At 36.9% G+C, this 16,865-nt stretch overlaps 1 protein-coding gene across 1 annotated transcript in view; it reads right to left on the reverse strand.

Moving 5' to 3' along the window:
• The window catches only part of Stxbp6 (syntaxin binding protein 6), a 173,451-nt gene that overhangs the window by 39,822 nt on the left and 116,764 nt on the right, over window positions 1-16,865 (reverse strand). Inside the window, exons 2-3 of the mRNA XM_010626977.2 lie at window positions 12,932-13,062; window positions 11,761-11,926 (exon numbers count right to left, since the gene is read on the reverse strand). Coding sequence (XP_010625279.1) covers window positions 11,761-11,926; window positions 12,932-13,062 — 297 coding nt within the window. The remainder of the gene's footprint in view (window positions 1-11,760; window positions 11,927-12,931; window positions 13,063-16,865) is intronic.

Raw genomic sequence — 16,865 nt, forward strand, 5'->3', positions numbered from 1 at the left:
TACATATACACACTTAGACAGAAACATATGTTACCTCACAATTTAACAAAATTATATTTATCAAGTTAAATAACTAAGTTTTTAAGCCAATAAAGATTTGTCCTCATTCTTCTTTTCGCTAAAATGTGTACCTTTACTCCAATAATGATGATATGCTTTCTATTTTGTTTTCTTGCCACTCACATTTGCACTTAAAATGTTTATGATTAATATGATCTCAAGGTTAGAAAATAATAAGGTAGGTATTTTTCCCCTTTCAGAGGTGGGGCCCACTGAATTGTTCACAGAACTTAAGAGGTGAGACAGCATCCCCTATTGATGCTGATAGTGACTGTTAATTATAATATGTAGATTAAGAGAAGCCTAGTGTATTGAGTACACTTCTGGGTGTATCTGTTGGGGTGCATCCACAGCTGACTGGCATATAGGCCAGCAAAATGAGGGAGGAAGACCCACTTTAGTTGTGAGTGGCACCAACCAATAGGCTTGTATCTTGGACGGAATAAAAAAGGAAAGAAATCTGAGCATTTTCACAGAGCTCCAAGCTGCTTGAGCAGGTGCCACCGCTTTTGGACATTGCTGTCCAGTTTCTAAAGCCTTCACCCACACGTTAATACCAGTGACTCTTTAGTCAGCTTCCAGGTCTCTAATCTTGGACTGGTATTGCATTTATTTACATTTATTTATTTTTTTTATTTATTTAGAGACAGGGTCTCACTTTGTAGTGCAGGCTGGCCTAGAACTCCCTACTATATAGCCCAGGAGGGTCTTAATCTTGCAGTGATCTTCCTGCCTCAGCCTCCTGAGTGCTGGAATTACAGGCCTGTGCCATCATACCCGGCTGCATTCTTGATCATTTGTGGCTGCCATCTTTGTGGGCTTAGTAGCTACTAGAACCTCCCGCACTCCAGCATGTGGACAGTCATCATAGACTCTCCTTCCTCTGATGCAGTAAGCCCAATTATCACCTTGCATATTTATACATATACTTTCTATTGATTCTATTCCTCTAGAGAACTCTAACCAACATACTACACTTAGAGCTAAAACAGAAACCAAATCATACCCACTAAAACAAACAAATTGAAGTCAGGATAACCTTCCATGTTTGTTTACTTCACTGTAAAAGATACACAACATAGCAACAGATGAAGGTGAACTAGAAAGTTCAGTCAAGCCATGGGGTTTGTTAAGGGATCTGGGAGAGAACACTATTAGAACAGTCACAGAGGAAGCCAAAAATTTTAAAGCGGCATCTTCCTGTTAGATTTCTTTATTCTCAGTCTTCAGATTTTAGGCTTCTTCCTCTCTGAATGGGAGGTTTTATAAGTTGGGTGCCCTCAAAAATCTGTGGTAAGCACCTTTTGTTCTTGATGGTAAACAAACTCCTCAAAGCCAAGCCAGACATTTGGCTTAGAATTTGAACTTTCTCCCCAAGGCAAAATTCATTGAAAATCTGATACTCTTACAAATTGCTTTAGTGAAATGCTTATATTTCCTACTAGTAGTAATTTAAATTTTACTGTATCATTTTATGTAGATAGTCACAGTAAGATCTTAATCCTGAAAGTTGGACATTCATTCTTTAGCAGCCTGTCTCATATTTTCCATGTCTGTTTTCATTTTCAAATGACTAATCCATTATTCATCTCAAATTCTCTTAAAATCACTATAATTATTTGACCATTAAAAGCTTGTCTATGTAACAATAAACCTATTTCATTTTCTATATTTTTTATGGATGGCTACAATCTGAGAGAAATGATGCCTACAAAAATTGTCAGATGAAAATATATCCAGTAAAACTTGAATTCTAGAAAATTATTAAATAATTTTTTAACTTAACCTTTTTGTAACTCTTACTTTTAGTATAAACATATTTCATGTAATATGTCCTTTATTTTTATTAGTAAAATGTTGCAAACTTATTGCTCCTGTTTGCAATGAACCTAATCCAGGGTAAATATATTGCAGGTAAAAGAGTAGGAAATATTTGGTTTTATAAATTAAAAAGTGTTCAATGTCAGATTTATATCACTACGGAAATTTCAAACAACTACTTATGCTAAATCTAGTGATTTAACCTTGCTGTGATAGAAAAAACAAAGGTGGGGGTAGGGTGACCACTTCATGCATTTTTTCACTAATCATTGTAGAAATCTGACATTCTTGTGTAATTTTTTCAGATAGTATGCTCAAGTTCCTTATCTCTTTTTTAGGTAAGGAATGGAATTACGGCATTTTAAACCTGAAGATTGTAATCTGATCTGTTGTCCAAAGAGTGTTCTGAGTGGGTATCACAGAAGCAAGGGTGAATTTACCAAATCATTGAATAATCTCTTTTAGTTATTGCTCTTGACAATTTACAGCTTATTTTCACTAAAATTCCATGTAATTTTTACCTTTGGCTTTTATGTTATAGTAGGGCAGCAGCTTTTAAATGCTAGCTAATACTGGAGTATTTATTAGTCTACACAAAATAAGAAAAACAGGGACAATGAAGTAAATTTTTCTTACAGATAAGATTTCTAATTTAAGAAATAGCACCTTTATTATCAGAGATTATGCCCCTTTTATCTTTTAGTGTTAAATTTTCAGCTATTATAGTGCTATTAGATGGGGATTTTAAAAATGTTTTTCCTTAGAAAATTGGTTAGTAAATTCATACCTCTAAGATTATTTAAAAAACTATATTTGCCTGTCATCTAAAAACGTGGGTATCACAAAGGATGTGTTTTTATGTCTGTTTTAGAAATATCACTTCATTTTTCCCAGTATTGAATGATTTTACCTCTGATTCCTGTGTCTCTGTATTTGGTAGTGTAACAAGAACTGAAGTCAAGGAAATATTCTAGATGGAAGACATTTTGGTGGAAAAAGAATACATCCATTGTCTTGTAAAGTTTAGGAAACAGGCTTTAGGTCTTTTCTTTCCTAGTAGAAGATGTGAATTACGTGCTCTGAACTCTGGCACTATGTCACTTGATATATTTTGAACATTGTTGTTGTGGTAAGTCAGCAGTAACATATGCACTCTATAAATGTCAAACATAAAATGCAACATATTCAGCATTCTATAAAACCAAGGCAAACAATTCAGCATCCTAGACATCTGAAATGTCTGTAATACAGATCAGCTCATTCCCACTTGGAACAAACAATTTTTTTTTTATCAATTCTTATGGCAAACATGAGCTAAAAAAGCTCAAGAATATTTTTTGCATCTTCATAAGAGAAGGCTTTGGTAATTATTCTGGAAGAAATTATGTAATGTTATGAATATGCATATTAAAATTCCCATTTTTAAAGATAAAATAAGCATGCTTGGGTACTTTTCAGTTGAAAATATTAAACCTACTTGATTTAATATTTAAAGTTTTACTTTAATCCTCATAGCATACTTTGAAGGAATATGTACTGTTCACAATAAAGAACAGGATGGGAAGGGTGACTGTAAACAGCTTAGAGAAAGTCACAGAGCTAATGAGTGATACCATCAAAGGCAGGGATAAGTAAATCCAGTCTGCACTATCTTCATTGTATTAAGGTCTGTTTCATTCTAAAAGCAGGAAATGCTGTTGCAGATTATTTAAGCATTGGCTAGGAATAATATGTTCATAATCTTTGTCAAGCCAAGAAATGATATTTTGGAAGTGCCTTTATGTAGCCTTGATTTGGTTCAAGATCTTAAAAGAGAGACATGTTTCAAAAGAAATGAATGTATGGAGTCATGTCTGTAATAGGATGACTAGCCATACACCTAACCAGCTGTTTTACAGCAAGCATTTCAGTGTAAATTACAGCCAATAAGCAGTGAAAAAAAACCCTGCATCTGTGACCCAGTTTTTCCTGTTACTAATCATTTACATGATGCACAGAAAGGGACGGAATCTAAAGAAGTAGTCTTGGTTACTTCAGTTTTTATTTTTCACTTAAAAGCATTTATCTCTTATTTATCATGTGGGAATAAGATAAGATTGACTGAATCAGAAAATATGAAAGAGCTTATACCTACTAACATGACTAGAAATGTCATCCTAAGTTAAAAAAATAAATATATAAAATTTTAGTATCCAGAAACACCGATAGCTTTTAGCTAGTCAGGTGTGATTCTAACAGTGCTCAGCTAACACCAGATGGGCTATGTGGCAATACCAACACACTTGTGCTTGACACGGTAGTTACCCTGGAGTGATGGGAACCAAGCAATAAAAGCAAAGAAACCCACAAACTATGCTTTTCTAACTTTAGATTTTTTGTTGTTGTTGTTTTTGAGACAGGGTCTTATTATGTAGTCCAGGCTGGTCTTGAATTCACTATGTAGCCTTGGCCTACAACTCACCGTCCTCCTGCCTGCCTCCCAAATGCAGGAATTATAGACATGCACCACTGGGCCCAGCTTAAATATTCTTATTGTTCTACTACTGATGCATGTTTTTGTTTTTATTTTTAATTTCCTTCCTTCTCCATAGAGTTTGTATAAGGCAAATTGTTTTTATCCTGCCCCAAAGCAAGCCTTAAATGAAATATATTATCTAGGAAAATATGTATTGACTTCCATGATGAAGATGGAGTTATGAAAAAATAAAATGTCTCTCTGTTTTACATGATTAATATAATTAAATGTCATTTATGAACTTCTGAAATGTAATTTTAAATTAACTCTCACAAAGAACGTATTAAGCTAGTGGCACCCTCCTTCTTCTGAGCTGAATCAATAAATAAAAGGAAAGTAAGACATTTGCCTACTAAAAACTTGGAAGGCATGTTCTCTACTTAATGGATGGAGAATAAGTGTCTCTTTATAGCTGTGGGTTTGGGAGTTTCCCATGAAGCATTTTCTTTATTTGCACTAAGGTGGAGGGTAACTGAAGTTTGTAATTTTGTTGTTTTTTTCAAGGGCAACAAAAATAGTCACTAGAATAACCATGACACAGATTGCTCTTGATTTAAAGAACTGTGAGGAACATTTCACTGTTTGTCACAACAGTGAATCAGCTAAGAAGCCTCCCCAACTCTGTTGCTGTATAGGCAACAAGAAGCAAAAAAATGGTGGTTTTAAAATAACTATTTTTGTGAATTATGATCGTGTGTGTGTGTGTGTGTGTAAGATAGAGAGAGATAAGAGAGACAGAGACAGATATCTCTGTGCATGTCTAAGTATACAGAATTTTGAGTACTAGAACTAAAATTATTCATGACTTTATTTTTGAGAAGTAAGCAATTTGTTTTAATGTGTTCCTACTCGGAGCATGTACAAGAACATGATGTTCATCCCCATAAGTCTTATTCACTGAAAAAAAAAAACATTAAAACGAACACGAAACAGTTGTGGCAAATATTATAGGTTCCCTTAAAGCACTATATTAATAAATTGGGATTAAGAATAACCATATCAACCCCCCAAGCAAAAGAACCCTGTTAGAAAGCACTTTTTGACTTTTTTCTTGGTACCAGAGATCGAACTTGGGACCTTGTGCTTGTGAGGCAGGCGGTAGCACCACTGAGCTAAATCCCCAGCCCAGAAAGAATTTTTTTTTTTTTAATTGTCATCTCACTTCACACTACCCACGACTGGGACATTCACAAGGTGACATACCTGCACACCTCACGAAGAGATGACCTTGTATTGTTGGAAGAAAAACAGAATAGAAAGTCACACTGTGATTGAATGTTTAGATTCTGTTCACCCCAGGGGAATCCAGAGTATAGCCATTTGGGTTTCCTTTCTTGCACACCAATCAGCAGGGGCAAACAAAGGCAAGCCTGGGCAGAAGGAGACATCAGAGGCATCTGTGTCCCTAGAATTCTAACAGCGCTCTGAAGTCTGGGCTTTATAGCATCATCTGAAGAGCTGTGTGTGGAAGGGCAATGCTTGTGAAATACCTTTTGCTGCTGCTGAAAATCTGTGGCACTTTAAAATAGCCTGCTTCATGGAAAAACAATCCACCACATTCATTCCAAATTCTGAATATAGCTAACATTGCAATAAAACTGTCTGGATTAATTGTTGAAATGAGAAAGAGCTTATTTCATCCTGCCCTGTCTGGTGAGTGCTAGCCATCTTTACAAAAGTAGCTCAGTTACTTCTTTGTCCCTAGGAAATGTTTTATATGCCCACCAGAAAAGTTAAGTTGCTGAAGGTGCCTACTTTTTGGCTGGGTCTCTAGAGAGAGCTCGAAGCTCAATGTGTGGCTAGTGATAAATAAATGCTTGATTGCATCAATGAGGAGATGTGCAAAACTGGGTCTGAAAAACTAGTAGGGGTAAACACTGAAGGATGACACCTATACAACAGGCAAAAAGGTTAAGAGGTTATTGAATGAGTTAGCAGGGTGTTTGGGTTTAGCATTCATGAGGAATGTTAGGATAGGCTTCAGTTTATACTCATCTTGAAGAATAAATTATTTTTTCCTTGCAAGCAATGTATATCACTTACTCACACACACAATAATTCCAAAGAACCTACTTTGTGGATTGCAAAACCTTTAAAGATTGTTATAAGGTTCATAACACAAGTTGAACACCTCTTATCTGAAAGTCTGCAGTCCAAAATGCTTTAGAATCTGAAAGGTTTTCAGTGCTGACATGACAAAATTGAAAAATCCCCGACCTGACCTCATGTGCAGTGTTGCAGTCAAAACACAGGTACACAACAGTGTATTCAGTGTCTCCTAGCCCCTTCAGCTGCAATACACAAAATTTTTTTCTTGCACAAAATTATTAAAAATATTGGATGAAATTCTGGTTTTGTGTATAAAGTGCATTTGAAACATAAATGAATTTTGTGTTTAGACTTGAGTTCCACGTCTCCACAAATCTTGTTATGTACATATAAATATTCTAAAATTCAGAAATGGAGTCAAAACACTTCTTGTTCCAAGCATTCTGGGCAAGGGATCCTCAGCCTGTATTAGGCATAGAGATAATAGGTCAACAGAAGTCACTACAAAAGGGCAGAATAAATAAAACATCAATATGGGAGCCACGTGGGAATCGTTTATATTTGACTAAGAATAATGAAGTATGTAGAATAACAAAGTCTCCCTTGGGACCCTGAATTAATATGAAATGCCCATTATCTAAACGGATGTTCTTTTGTGGGCAGGCTATGTTTCTTTGAAACGAATTAGCAGAAAGCAAATTCCCTCCTCTGGAGTCTAAGGTTCAAGAGCAAATGTGTTATTGCAAATATAATATTGTAACATCATCTCTGCTTACAGTAAACACAGTCAATAAAACTACCCTATCAAAAGAAATAAACCTGTCCATGTGAACTTGAGACTTCTCTTTCAGGAAGTGATTTATGATGCCACACTGTATTTCAGAAGCCAGAACTTGTTCCACACATCTCTTTTCAATATCCTCAAGTTGCTAGGCAGTTTAAGAACCCAGAAAGCCATACAATGGCTTTGAATTTTGAAAGGTGACTGATGTGTAGTAAAATAATAGGAGTATGGTGGAGGTTAGGCATGACCTTAAGGACTCTGTCCCAGCTCACTGATCCTTTAACAATCCAGGGAAGAGAGAAAGCCACAAAAATGCTCTCAGAGTCATGAAAGGGAGCCAGCACCTCTCCCTGTATACTTCATTAGAGCAATCTGTTCCTTTTCAGGTCATGAGGGTCTTCAATCAGCCCTGAAGAATTGATTGTTTTCTTTCCTGGGTCCTAAGTTAGCAAAAGAAGATCCAAAAGTGTGCTTTTGAGGCATGTTAGTCAGCTTTCAGCACTGAGAAAAACAACTTAAAGAAGGAAAGGTTTATTTTGGCTCATGGTTTCAGTCCACAGTTAATGGCGCCAAGGCATCTTGGAAGAAAGGCATGGTGGAGAAAAGTTGCTCAGTTTATGGCAGTCAGGGAGCAGAGATACATCAAGGAAGGGTTAGGAAGTATATATAGAGAGGAAGAGTCAGAGAGAAAGGGGCCGGTGACAAGATACGTCCTCAAGGTCACATCCCCCATGAAACATCCCCTTTAACTAGATCCCACCTCTTAAGTTTCCATGACCTTCCAATAATGCCATAACATTACAGTATCATCAAAGGATTAATCCATTAACGAAATCAGAGTCCTCATGACTTAATCACCTTCTGAAAGCCCTGCTTTTAAATGGGGGGATATTTAGATCTAAACCATAGCAGAAAATAAGGAGATATCACTTTAGAGAAAAGAATTTCAAACATGCTAGAGTTCATTGTATTTCTATTTAACCAATCTTCCTCAAGACAAAAAGCAAAATATAATCACATTGGATAGGCACAATAATAAAACACAACAGTGGAACTACACGGGATATAAGCTGTTTCAATTATAATCTTATGTTGAACTGGTATTAGAGAAAGTATTGTTTGGTGGGAGTAAGACAGACTTGCTTCTAGTCATTTGACCTTCACAAAGTCATTCAAAATTGCTGGGCCTGTTTTGCCAATGATGGAGCTAGACCAGATACAAAGCACCTGAGAGGCTCTGGCAGTGGCCAGGACCACATAATCTTCTCCATGTCATTTATATAATATAGTAAAGGGATGGTGAGTAAAAACAAAAGTGAGACGATTTTAATGGTCCTTGATGACTTTGTGGTCCTTAGAACAAAGAAAAATAAAGGTTATTATTTTAATTACACACCTGTGATATAACAAGGAAAAAATTTTAAATTATCCATTATCTCTAGGCCTCTCCTCCTACCTCCTCATTTGAAACCTAGGAATGTGCTAGCTAAAATATTTCCAACCATTCCCACACAGCTACAGGGGGCACTATTTACCCAAAGACACTGCAATGGTGTTTCCTGGAGTGTGCTACTGTCTCTAAGACAGATGCTTTTATAGCTGACTGAGCCTGTTGTTGGGATCTTAGCTCCAGTAACTAGCAATACACTTATAACCCTCGGCAAGCTATTTAATAATCTCTCTGATCCGGCTTCTTCCTTCTCTGTAAAATGGAGATAGTAAATTGTATTTCCAAAGGCAGTTTTAAAATCTAAGATAACATGTGTAAAGCATACCAACACCAATATTAGAACTCTAAAAATCACAAAACTCACATTTTACAGTATAATAAACAATTGCATCTAGAACTTGTGGGCCAAGAGTAACAGATACCAAGTGATTTTGTGAAATGAGAAATGGATTTCATCTGCTAAAGATGGGGCAGTTAGTAGAAGTTGAAGGAGTCAGAGTCTAGTGATCCTCAAAACACATCATTTTTAAGTGTCAGAATTGGGATAACTGGCAAAAAGAAAGACCAATCAGCATACTAATTCAGTAGGGTGTGTTGCTACAACTGTTACCAACTAAGTGCTATTTAAATAAGACAACGTCATTTTTTTAAAAACACATGTTACTAATAAATTACAATATGTTTAATATAAGCTTTCTTCTTTTCCCTTCCTTAGAAATCCAGGGCCAGTCTAAATCTTTTATTTAGTTCCTTAAGAAGCAATAAACCCACACAATAAAATTCTAATTTAAGAATTACAGATACTCAAAATGTCAGAACTAAAAGGGACTGTAGATATCATCTGATTTAGCTTCCACATGGTGCCCCTGGGAAACTGAGCTCCAGAGAAGATAAAGAGACTTATCTAGAGTCATAATAGGCAAAACTAATTCTGGTACTTAATCTCATTATCATTTTTCTAGCTCTAGGAAAGCAATTTTTAGCTTCATCCAATTACATACCAACAATTTAACATCATAGTTTCCCATTTGAACTCTGCATCATTTGGGGTTCATTTGGCAATAGAAATCTCTGAAGGCTGGGTTAATGACTCAGGAAGCACTGGATGTGACTTGTAGGAAAGTCTGAGGATAGTCAAGAAGGTAAATGAAGAACATGTAAGAAGTACACAAGTTCCTGTGGTACTGGGTTGGTGCCTTAGGATGGAACATCAAGTGGAATGCTCGGGGGAGGGGGGTGCACGTCTCTTTTCAAGAGCAACAAAAACTTCAAATCCATAATGGCACAATATTTTTAGAGGTGCTAGCCATGTAAACTACTGGCCACACTGACAGTGAGAAAAAATGCTTTTCAGTAAGAACTGATCAAGAAAATGATGCAATGTTAGACTAGAAGAGAGAATTCTAACTAATGAAGCATGAGGAAAAGCTGAGTTTCTGGCCAACTTTCCATGCCCTGAAAATGGACCCACCAGTACTTCTAAGCCTGGACTTTCAGACTTACCAAATTGTTAAAAGTGGACTTTAAAAGTAGGCCTCTGGTGTGAATATTCTGCAACAATGCATAAGATTCTAATAAGATTACTGACATTTAGAAATGGGAGGAAAGGAGCTAAGGGTGTAGGGAAGGTGTGATACGTAGGGGAAGAACAAAAAGGGAAAAGAAAAAAATGTGAGAGAATGAAAAGATGAAAATAAAGTGTTTGTAGATGGGGAGGGGAGGAGGGGGTGAAGGGAGGGCAGAGGTAAGGGGAAAAAATGAGAATCAAGACTTGCCATGTAAAGGTACATGATCCCAACAATAAATGTAACTGTACTGTATCCCTAAATGTACCAATAAACTCAAAAAAAAAAAAAAAAAAAGTAGGCCTCATCTGAGGATCAGTGGTGGCATAGACCTAATAGAGGGCTATATCTCATTATTTTTCAAATAACTCAGTGTTTAATATTTTCTTTCCTTTAAACATCTGTTTTTCACTTTTTTTTTTTTTTTTGGTACGGGGATTGAACTTGGGCCCTTGTGCTTGCAAGGCAGGCGGCGAAACCACTCAGCTAAATCCCCGGTCTGTTTTCCACTTTTGTACCATAGGAAGTAGTCACTTGGAAGAAAATATGCACCACTAATCATCTGTTTTTCTGGGACTAAACCGAGAAGCTATAATAAAAGACTGCATCTGAGCTGGAGAAAAACCTTTCAAGGTTATTAAAATGTAAAATTCATGAACAATAATGAAGAATTGAACAGTATTTTTTCCATACAAGATCTAGCAGACTAATGGAAAAGTGACAGTATGCACATTAGCTGCTAAGATAAAATACTGGATTCTAGTCCATACGAATATAAAAGATATCCCAAGGAGAAGATACAATGTTTCTAACGTAACTTTGATTTAAAATTTGATTAAGGTAAAGTTGGTGCATTTAAAAAACGTATTTCAAAAGCAAGAAAATAGGTCAGCAAAAAGACCAATGATATAAAAAGTCTTCCCCACTCACAGACTGATTGGCAAGGCTTTTATATTTTCAGCAGTTTGGATTCCCTAAAAAAGACTTGCCAGTGGTGTAAGCACCATCTAAATGCCTCTCAGTATGTTGCCTGTGTACTCACCCCACTACCCTGGCTTAGAACACTCATTCCACCTGATCTCTGTGCATCATTTAAGGGATCAACTTGAGATTGGCAGTTGTTTGAAAGAAAGGACAGTATTTGTTGTTTTTACATTAGTATTTGTAAGATATCTTTAGAAATAATAGGAAAAATGAACCCAGAAAACAATGTTCTGCAATGACATTATTAAAGTAGTAAAGAAACAAAGCTGAAAGATTTTTCTAATAAAGGGGCAGAATTGTTCTCATAGGACAAATAATCTTAGCTAAATGGCTATTTGTTATAAAAAGATCACCTTTGCCATAAGAGTGAAAACATGCTACTGTGTCTAGACTTAGCATACAATTAACTCCCTTGAATGGTTCTAATGCTTTTGATTTTTTGTTTTTAATTATGTTACCGAACATTTAACTTTTCATATAAAAGTGAGTCTAAGGAAAGAAAATGACTAATGTCATCTAAGTGCCCACTCACCTCCCATAATTTTGGATTGGCAGTTAATAAACTCTGGCTTCCTGTCTGTGAGGTACCTCTGGCAGGTGTGGTGGAGGATCTGGAAGAAGGTGCACTTCTCTGAGGCTGTGCTGGCTACCCACTGGTCAAAAGCATTTTCAAACAACAAATCAAATTCTGCAGAATCCTGGAAAAGATATTGAAATAAACACTCATCTCAATATTTTGAAACTACTGCTCCCAGTTTTCCCCCATCAAAATACACATAAAAGTGAAAAGACTATGGCAATGATAATGCTCATCTTTATTAGGAATTGAGTGTATGAAGAAGTCACATTTTTTTAATCAAGCAAAATCCAACCTTACAGTATTTATAGATATTCCTAGGAGGCTAGAATCATTGAAGTTGACATAGCCTAACTGCAGATTGACTTACATTTAGAATTCATACTGTGTATTATCTTCCAAAGTACCGGAAAAAAGATTCTTTCACATTCTCAGCAATGACCTCTATTGATCTTGCCTCTAAACTTTCATAGGAAAAGATTCCCTCTTATTATTTTAGTATATGGTAAGAATTTACATTTTATTATTCTTCATCATTGACATGGTGGTGGTGGAGGTGGTGGGGTGTTGAGAGAGAGAGGGGGCAGAGAAAAAGGGAGAGAGAGACAGAAGGGGGAGAAAGGGGGAGGGAGGGAGAGAGAAAGAGAGAGAGAGAGGGAGGGAGAGAGAGAGAGAGAGAGAGAGAATCTCAAAAGGGAATGAGTGTACTTCGAATAGATAACTGTATTTTAAAATGTTTCTTATAAAATCCAGTGGAATCCTAATATATGATTTTTCAAGTGTCATTAATTGATTTGATTTTTGGTAGAATGACCTTTGTCATTAATGATAGCAGGGAATAAATGAAGCTTTCATGAAATGGTGTTTTAATATTGATGACCATGCACATGATTATCTGAATCCTGCCCTTTGCTGATAAACATTTTTGGAGGCAGTATTTCTTCTATATGTATCACCTTAGGTTCCTGCAACAAACATAATTCAAAGATTTATAATTTTCCATAGGAAACGAACAGACATCAGAAAGGGCTAGTTATGATTCAAAGCACTACCATCACTACCAAGGTCAATCAGGGAGTCATCTTGTGAAGAGAATTCCTTGTTCAGCATTGGACAATTCACTTACCCGGTTAGGATCGATACCATTAACTTGGCGAAGCTGCTCAAGCATCCACTGTGATCTCCGAACAAATGATGTGGAACCTTCAAACTGCTTGACCTTTGTGATAGATGCCTGTGTGGGTTTCTTGTTTGTCACTGCCAAGAAAAGAGCACTCAGATTAGTGGGTTTGCAGGTTGGTTTATTTCCCCATTCAACACCTACTGGGCATATGCCCAGTGAAACAGGGAGGTTGAGGAGGGAATATGAATGAATGACGACTGTGTGCATCGGGTGAAGGCTGAGCGAACAGAAAAGAAATAGAAGTCATAATCTCCTTTCCCCAGCAGTTTATAATACTATTGTGAGAGCTGCTTTATTTAAGTCTTCATTCAATTAAATGACTTAACTGAATGAATAACACCAAGCACCTTTAATGGAGACTACAAGTGCACAATTACAGCTTGTAGGCAAAGAAGCATCCTAGGCTGACAGGCACCAAGAAGAAAGCTTTAGAAAGAATGAATTTTAAAGGAAGTTAAGGTTATTGGCTTCCTGAGGGACCTGTAGAGACTGTTTCTAGTCTTAGAATCCAGTGTAAGTATATGAGGCTTCACTGATAATAAATAATACCTCACCCCAAGAAAACAACCAAACAAATATTTAAAACAAACTGTCTGGCTTTGCAAGTTCATGTAGTTTGTCATCCAGTTTGCATCTGATTATGGCTTTATTTGACATTCTGGGTACAAATCCCACATGTGAATTCCTTTTATTGTTACCCCCGAAGGGCCAGGACAATCATTCTTCCCAGTCTCAGGTAGCATCATCTCTCAGACTCTAGGACAGAAGCATCTGGACATTTCTGTCTACTTACTTTGTGATTTAAAAACTCAAGGATAGTAGGAGTGCATTAGGGTCTTAAAAGGGCTAAATCAGCAAAGTTCCTCCTGAGTTCTGGATGTAGAAGTTAGTGTGATTCAATAGCAGTGATAACATGAAAGAACTAGGCAAAGTACTACTGGCTGCAAACATTTCAGCCCTAGTCACCACCTTATAGAAGACTATGCACCCATTTCATATTACTTCTTTGTTTTTAATAACTATGTAGGTGCTTAGCAGATGGCAAAAGAACTCTTGTGGGATGAGGGACAGAAGGCACTCATAATCATCTTTGGTATTAACAAAGCTATGGTTCAAGCATTCTACAGCTTGTTGCAATTTTGGTGTCTGGGGTCACTGCAATTGGAGAGCAGAGACCACGAGAAGAAAACAAAACGGGCCACTCTGCCTTTACATATGGGTATTACTTTACAGTCCCAGCTCTGAAAACTGTCTTTATGGCCAGCACAATCTTCTTTTGCTCCTACCAGAATCTAGCAAACTTTAAAAAAAAACTTTAAATAATGCTTTAGATTATTGCCCACCATTTCAGTTGTATTTGGTTAAAAGCCTCCAATGTCTCACACCAATAACACTTACTTTTGTGGTTAAAAAGTTATCATCCCCTTCATACCTATAATCAGAGGAAATTTTTCTATCACATATAGCCTTTTTTAACAGGCTTCAGGCCTGTTATGTCCCATTAGAAATAACCATTTCTCTGAATAAGTCAGCCAATCTTGCCAGTGAGCCCAAGGCTCTGTCTGTCTATTTAGTTTGATTAATTTATTTCTGTACCTTCTATGACACAAAGGGGAGACCTACTGGGTTTCTCTGGTAGTTGTATTCTGCTCTTATGTCTTCATGTTAAAAGGATACAACATACCTGGAGTACATACAGGCCCTAAAATGTGCTCAAAAGATTAAAGAATGCTTTTCAATTACAGGAAAACATGGGTTCCTGTATTAGATACACACCCCTAAATACACAAAGAAGACTTCCTCCCTTGTTTATGTAAATCATATGACATTTAAGCATCCTGGGAAACTTGAAGGCTTTCCTTCCAACAGCAGTTAAAGTTTTTAACCAACTACTATTTTTATTTCCAGTTCATTTGTTTCCAGGTAGTTCACAGCATTACAAAAGCTCAAACACAATGCAGACTCACTGTATATTGCTGGTATGTTTAAGATTCACACTGCGGGAAAGCAATCTCTATTGGAGATTTCTCATTGAAATGAGGCAGGCAGGAACCCCACCCACATGACAAATGTCCACACAGAATTCCTCAGTAGCTCTCACACTATAAAGGGATCATTTTAAACTCAGTTATAGCTCTATTTGTTCCTGCCTTTTTGCTGTTACTTTATTCCTTTCCCACTTCATGGAGTCTGGCTAGTTTTCCTGGGCATTGAGCCCATTTTGGTTTAATTTTTGTTTATTGTTATTATCTTCATCATCAAGTTTTCTATTTTGAAGCAGGTGCCTTAAAATTATATTATTACATACACATTATAAAGAATTAAATAAGGACTTCCCTCTTCTGAAATCAAAACACTTTTATGAATATACCATGGCTAGAATTTCTGAGTATCATACCTAAAAGAAACATAGTTTATCACAATTTTTGGCATTTTTTGGACATTTCTGGGGCCCAAAACTGATTAAAAACAAAACAAAACAAGTCACTCAAATTTCAGGTGTCTAGTGAAAAACTAACTTACTTTTAATTCTGAAAGAAAGCTAGTTGAAAGCCACTGGAAGATGTAGCCTAATTACCTGGATCAGTAATATCATAGGGCTATATATCCATCTATCCTCATACTATAGATTCCCAAATTCTTTACTCTTAATAACTTTAAAGTCCAGATAACTGGACATTTATGTTATGCTTTCAATAGCCACAAGTCAAAGACAGATACATGAGCATGGGAAAGGGAAGGGGGAGCATAAAACTCCCAAGAATACCACAGAGCATCCAGGATCGCCTATCCCCGGGTTCTCCTTGCTGTCCTCCTCTCACTATCACTTGGGAGCATCTACAGTAAGTGGACTGAGCTGTGTGAATTGCAAGCTCGCAGTATGCCCTTGGCAGCCATAATTTAAATCTTCCCAGTGGTTTGGAAGCACACTAACTGCTGGAAACCACTGAACTTGTGCATTTACTTGTTCACCAAACATTTATGGGACATATAGCTTTGCAGGCAATTGGAACTTTGAAGAACATGATTCTGAATCAAGAACTTGGGTGGGAAGAGCGGGCTAGGAATTATACAGTAGAGTACTAACATATAACACATGGTACATAAGTCATCTTAGGTATTGGTGTGGGGGCTTTATGGACTAAGATAGAGTTGACGAAAGTGTCTTGAAGCAGACACGTCTCAGGCAACACACCATCACCCCTAGTGTGAACTTCTAGGATTTTTCCCAACTGGGCCTGTTTGACTGGCTAAGTACAGAGGACTGAAGTGCCTTTTTAAAAACTCACTGTATTCCCAAAGCATTTAGAATAAAATGCAAGTCCTTAACCATGACCTGCAAAGCCTGGATGATCTGGCTGTTGTTATCTCTCCTAGTTCATCTCATTCCATTCTCATTTTTGTCTGTCAAGCTCCAATCGTATTTTGATCACGGAAAACAGCAATTCTTTCCACTTCAGACTCTCTGCACGTGCTGTTCCCTTTATAGAAACACTCTTTCTGTTATTTTTCATGATTGTCCATTACTCAGACTTCAGCTTACAGGTCAACTTTATTGAAAAACATTTTCGTAAGAAGGATTTTCTTTCTTGCTTGCTTTCTTCTTTCTTTCTTTTGGTACCAGGGATCGAACTTAGGTCCTTGAGCCTGAAAGGCAGGTGGCAGAACCACTGAGCTAAATCCCCAGCCCTGAAAAACATTTTTGGGACTTTATCCAAGTAAGTTCCACTGACATGCTATTTCCTTCACTGAACAAGGTTCATTTCAAGCCTGGATAAAATATTAAATGTTCGCTTCTGTTGGGTGAAGAACTGGTATCATGTCTCCCAGTCAAGAAACATACTGCTGGATAAATCTACACACAGATCTTCTAGGC

Source organism: Fukomys damarensis, unplaced genomic scaffold, assembly GCF_012274545.1.
Source record: "Fukomys damarensis isolate Sample0158 unplaced genomic scaffold, DMR_v1.0_HiC HiC_scaffold_17, whole genome shotgun sequence".
Classification (NCBI taxonomy): Eukaryota; Metazoa; Chordata; class Mammalia; order Rodentia; family Bathyergidae; genus Fukomys; species Fukomys damarensis.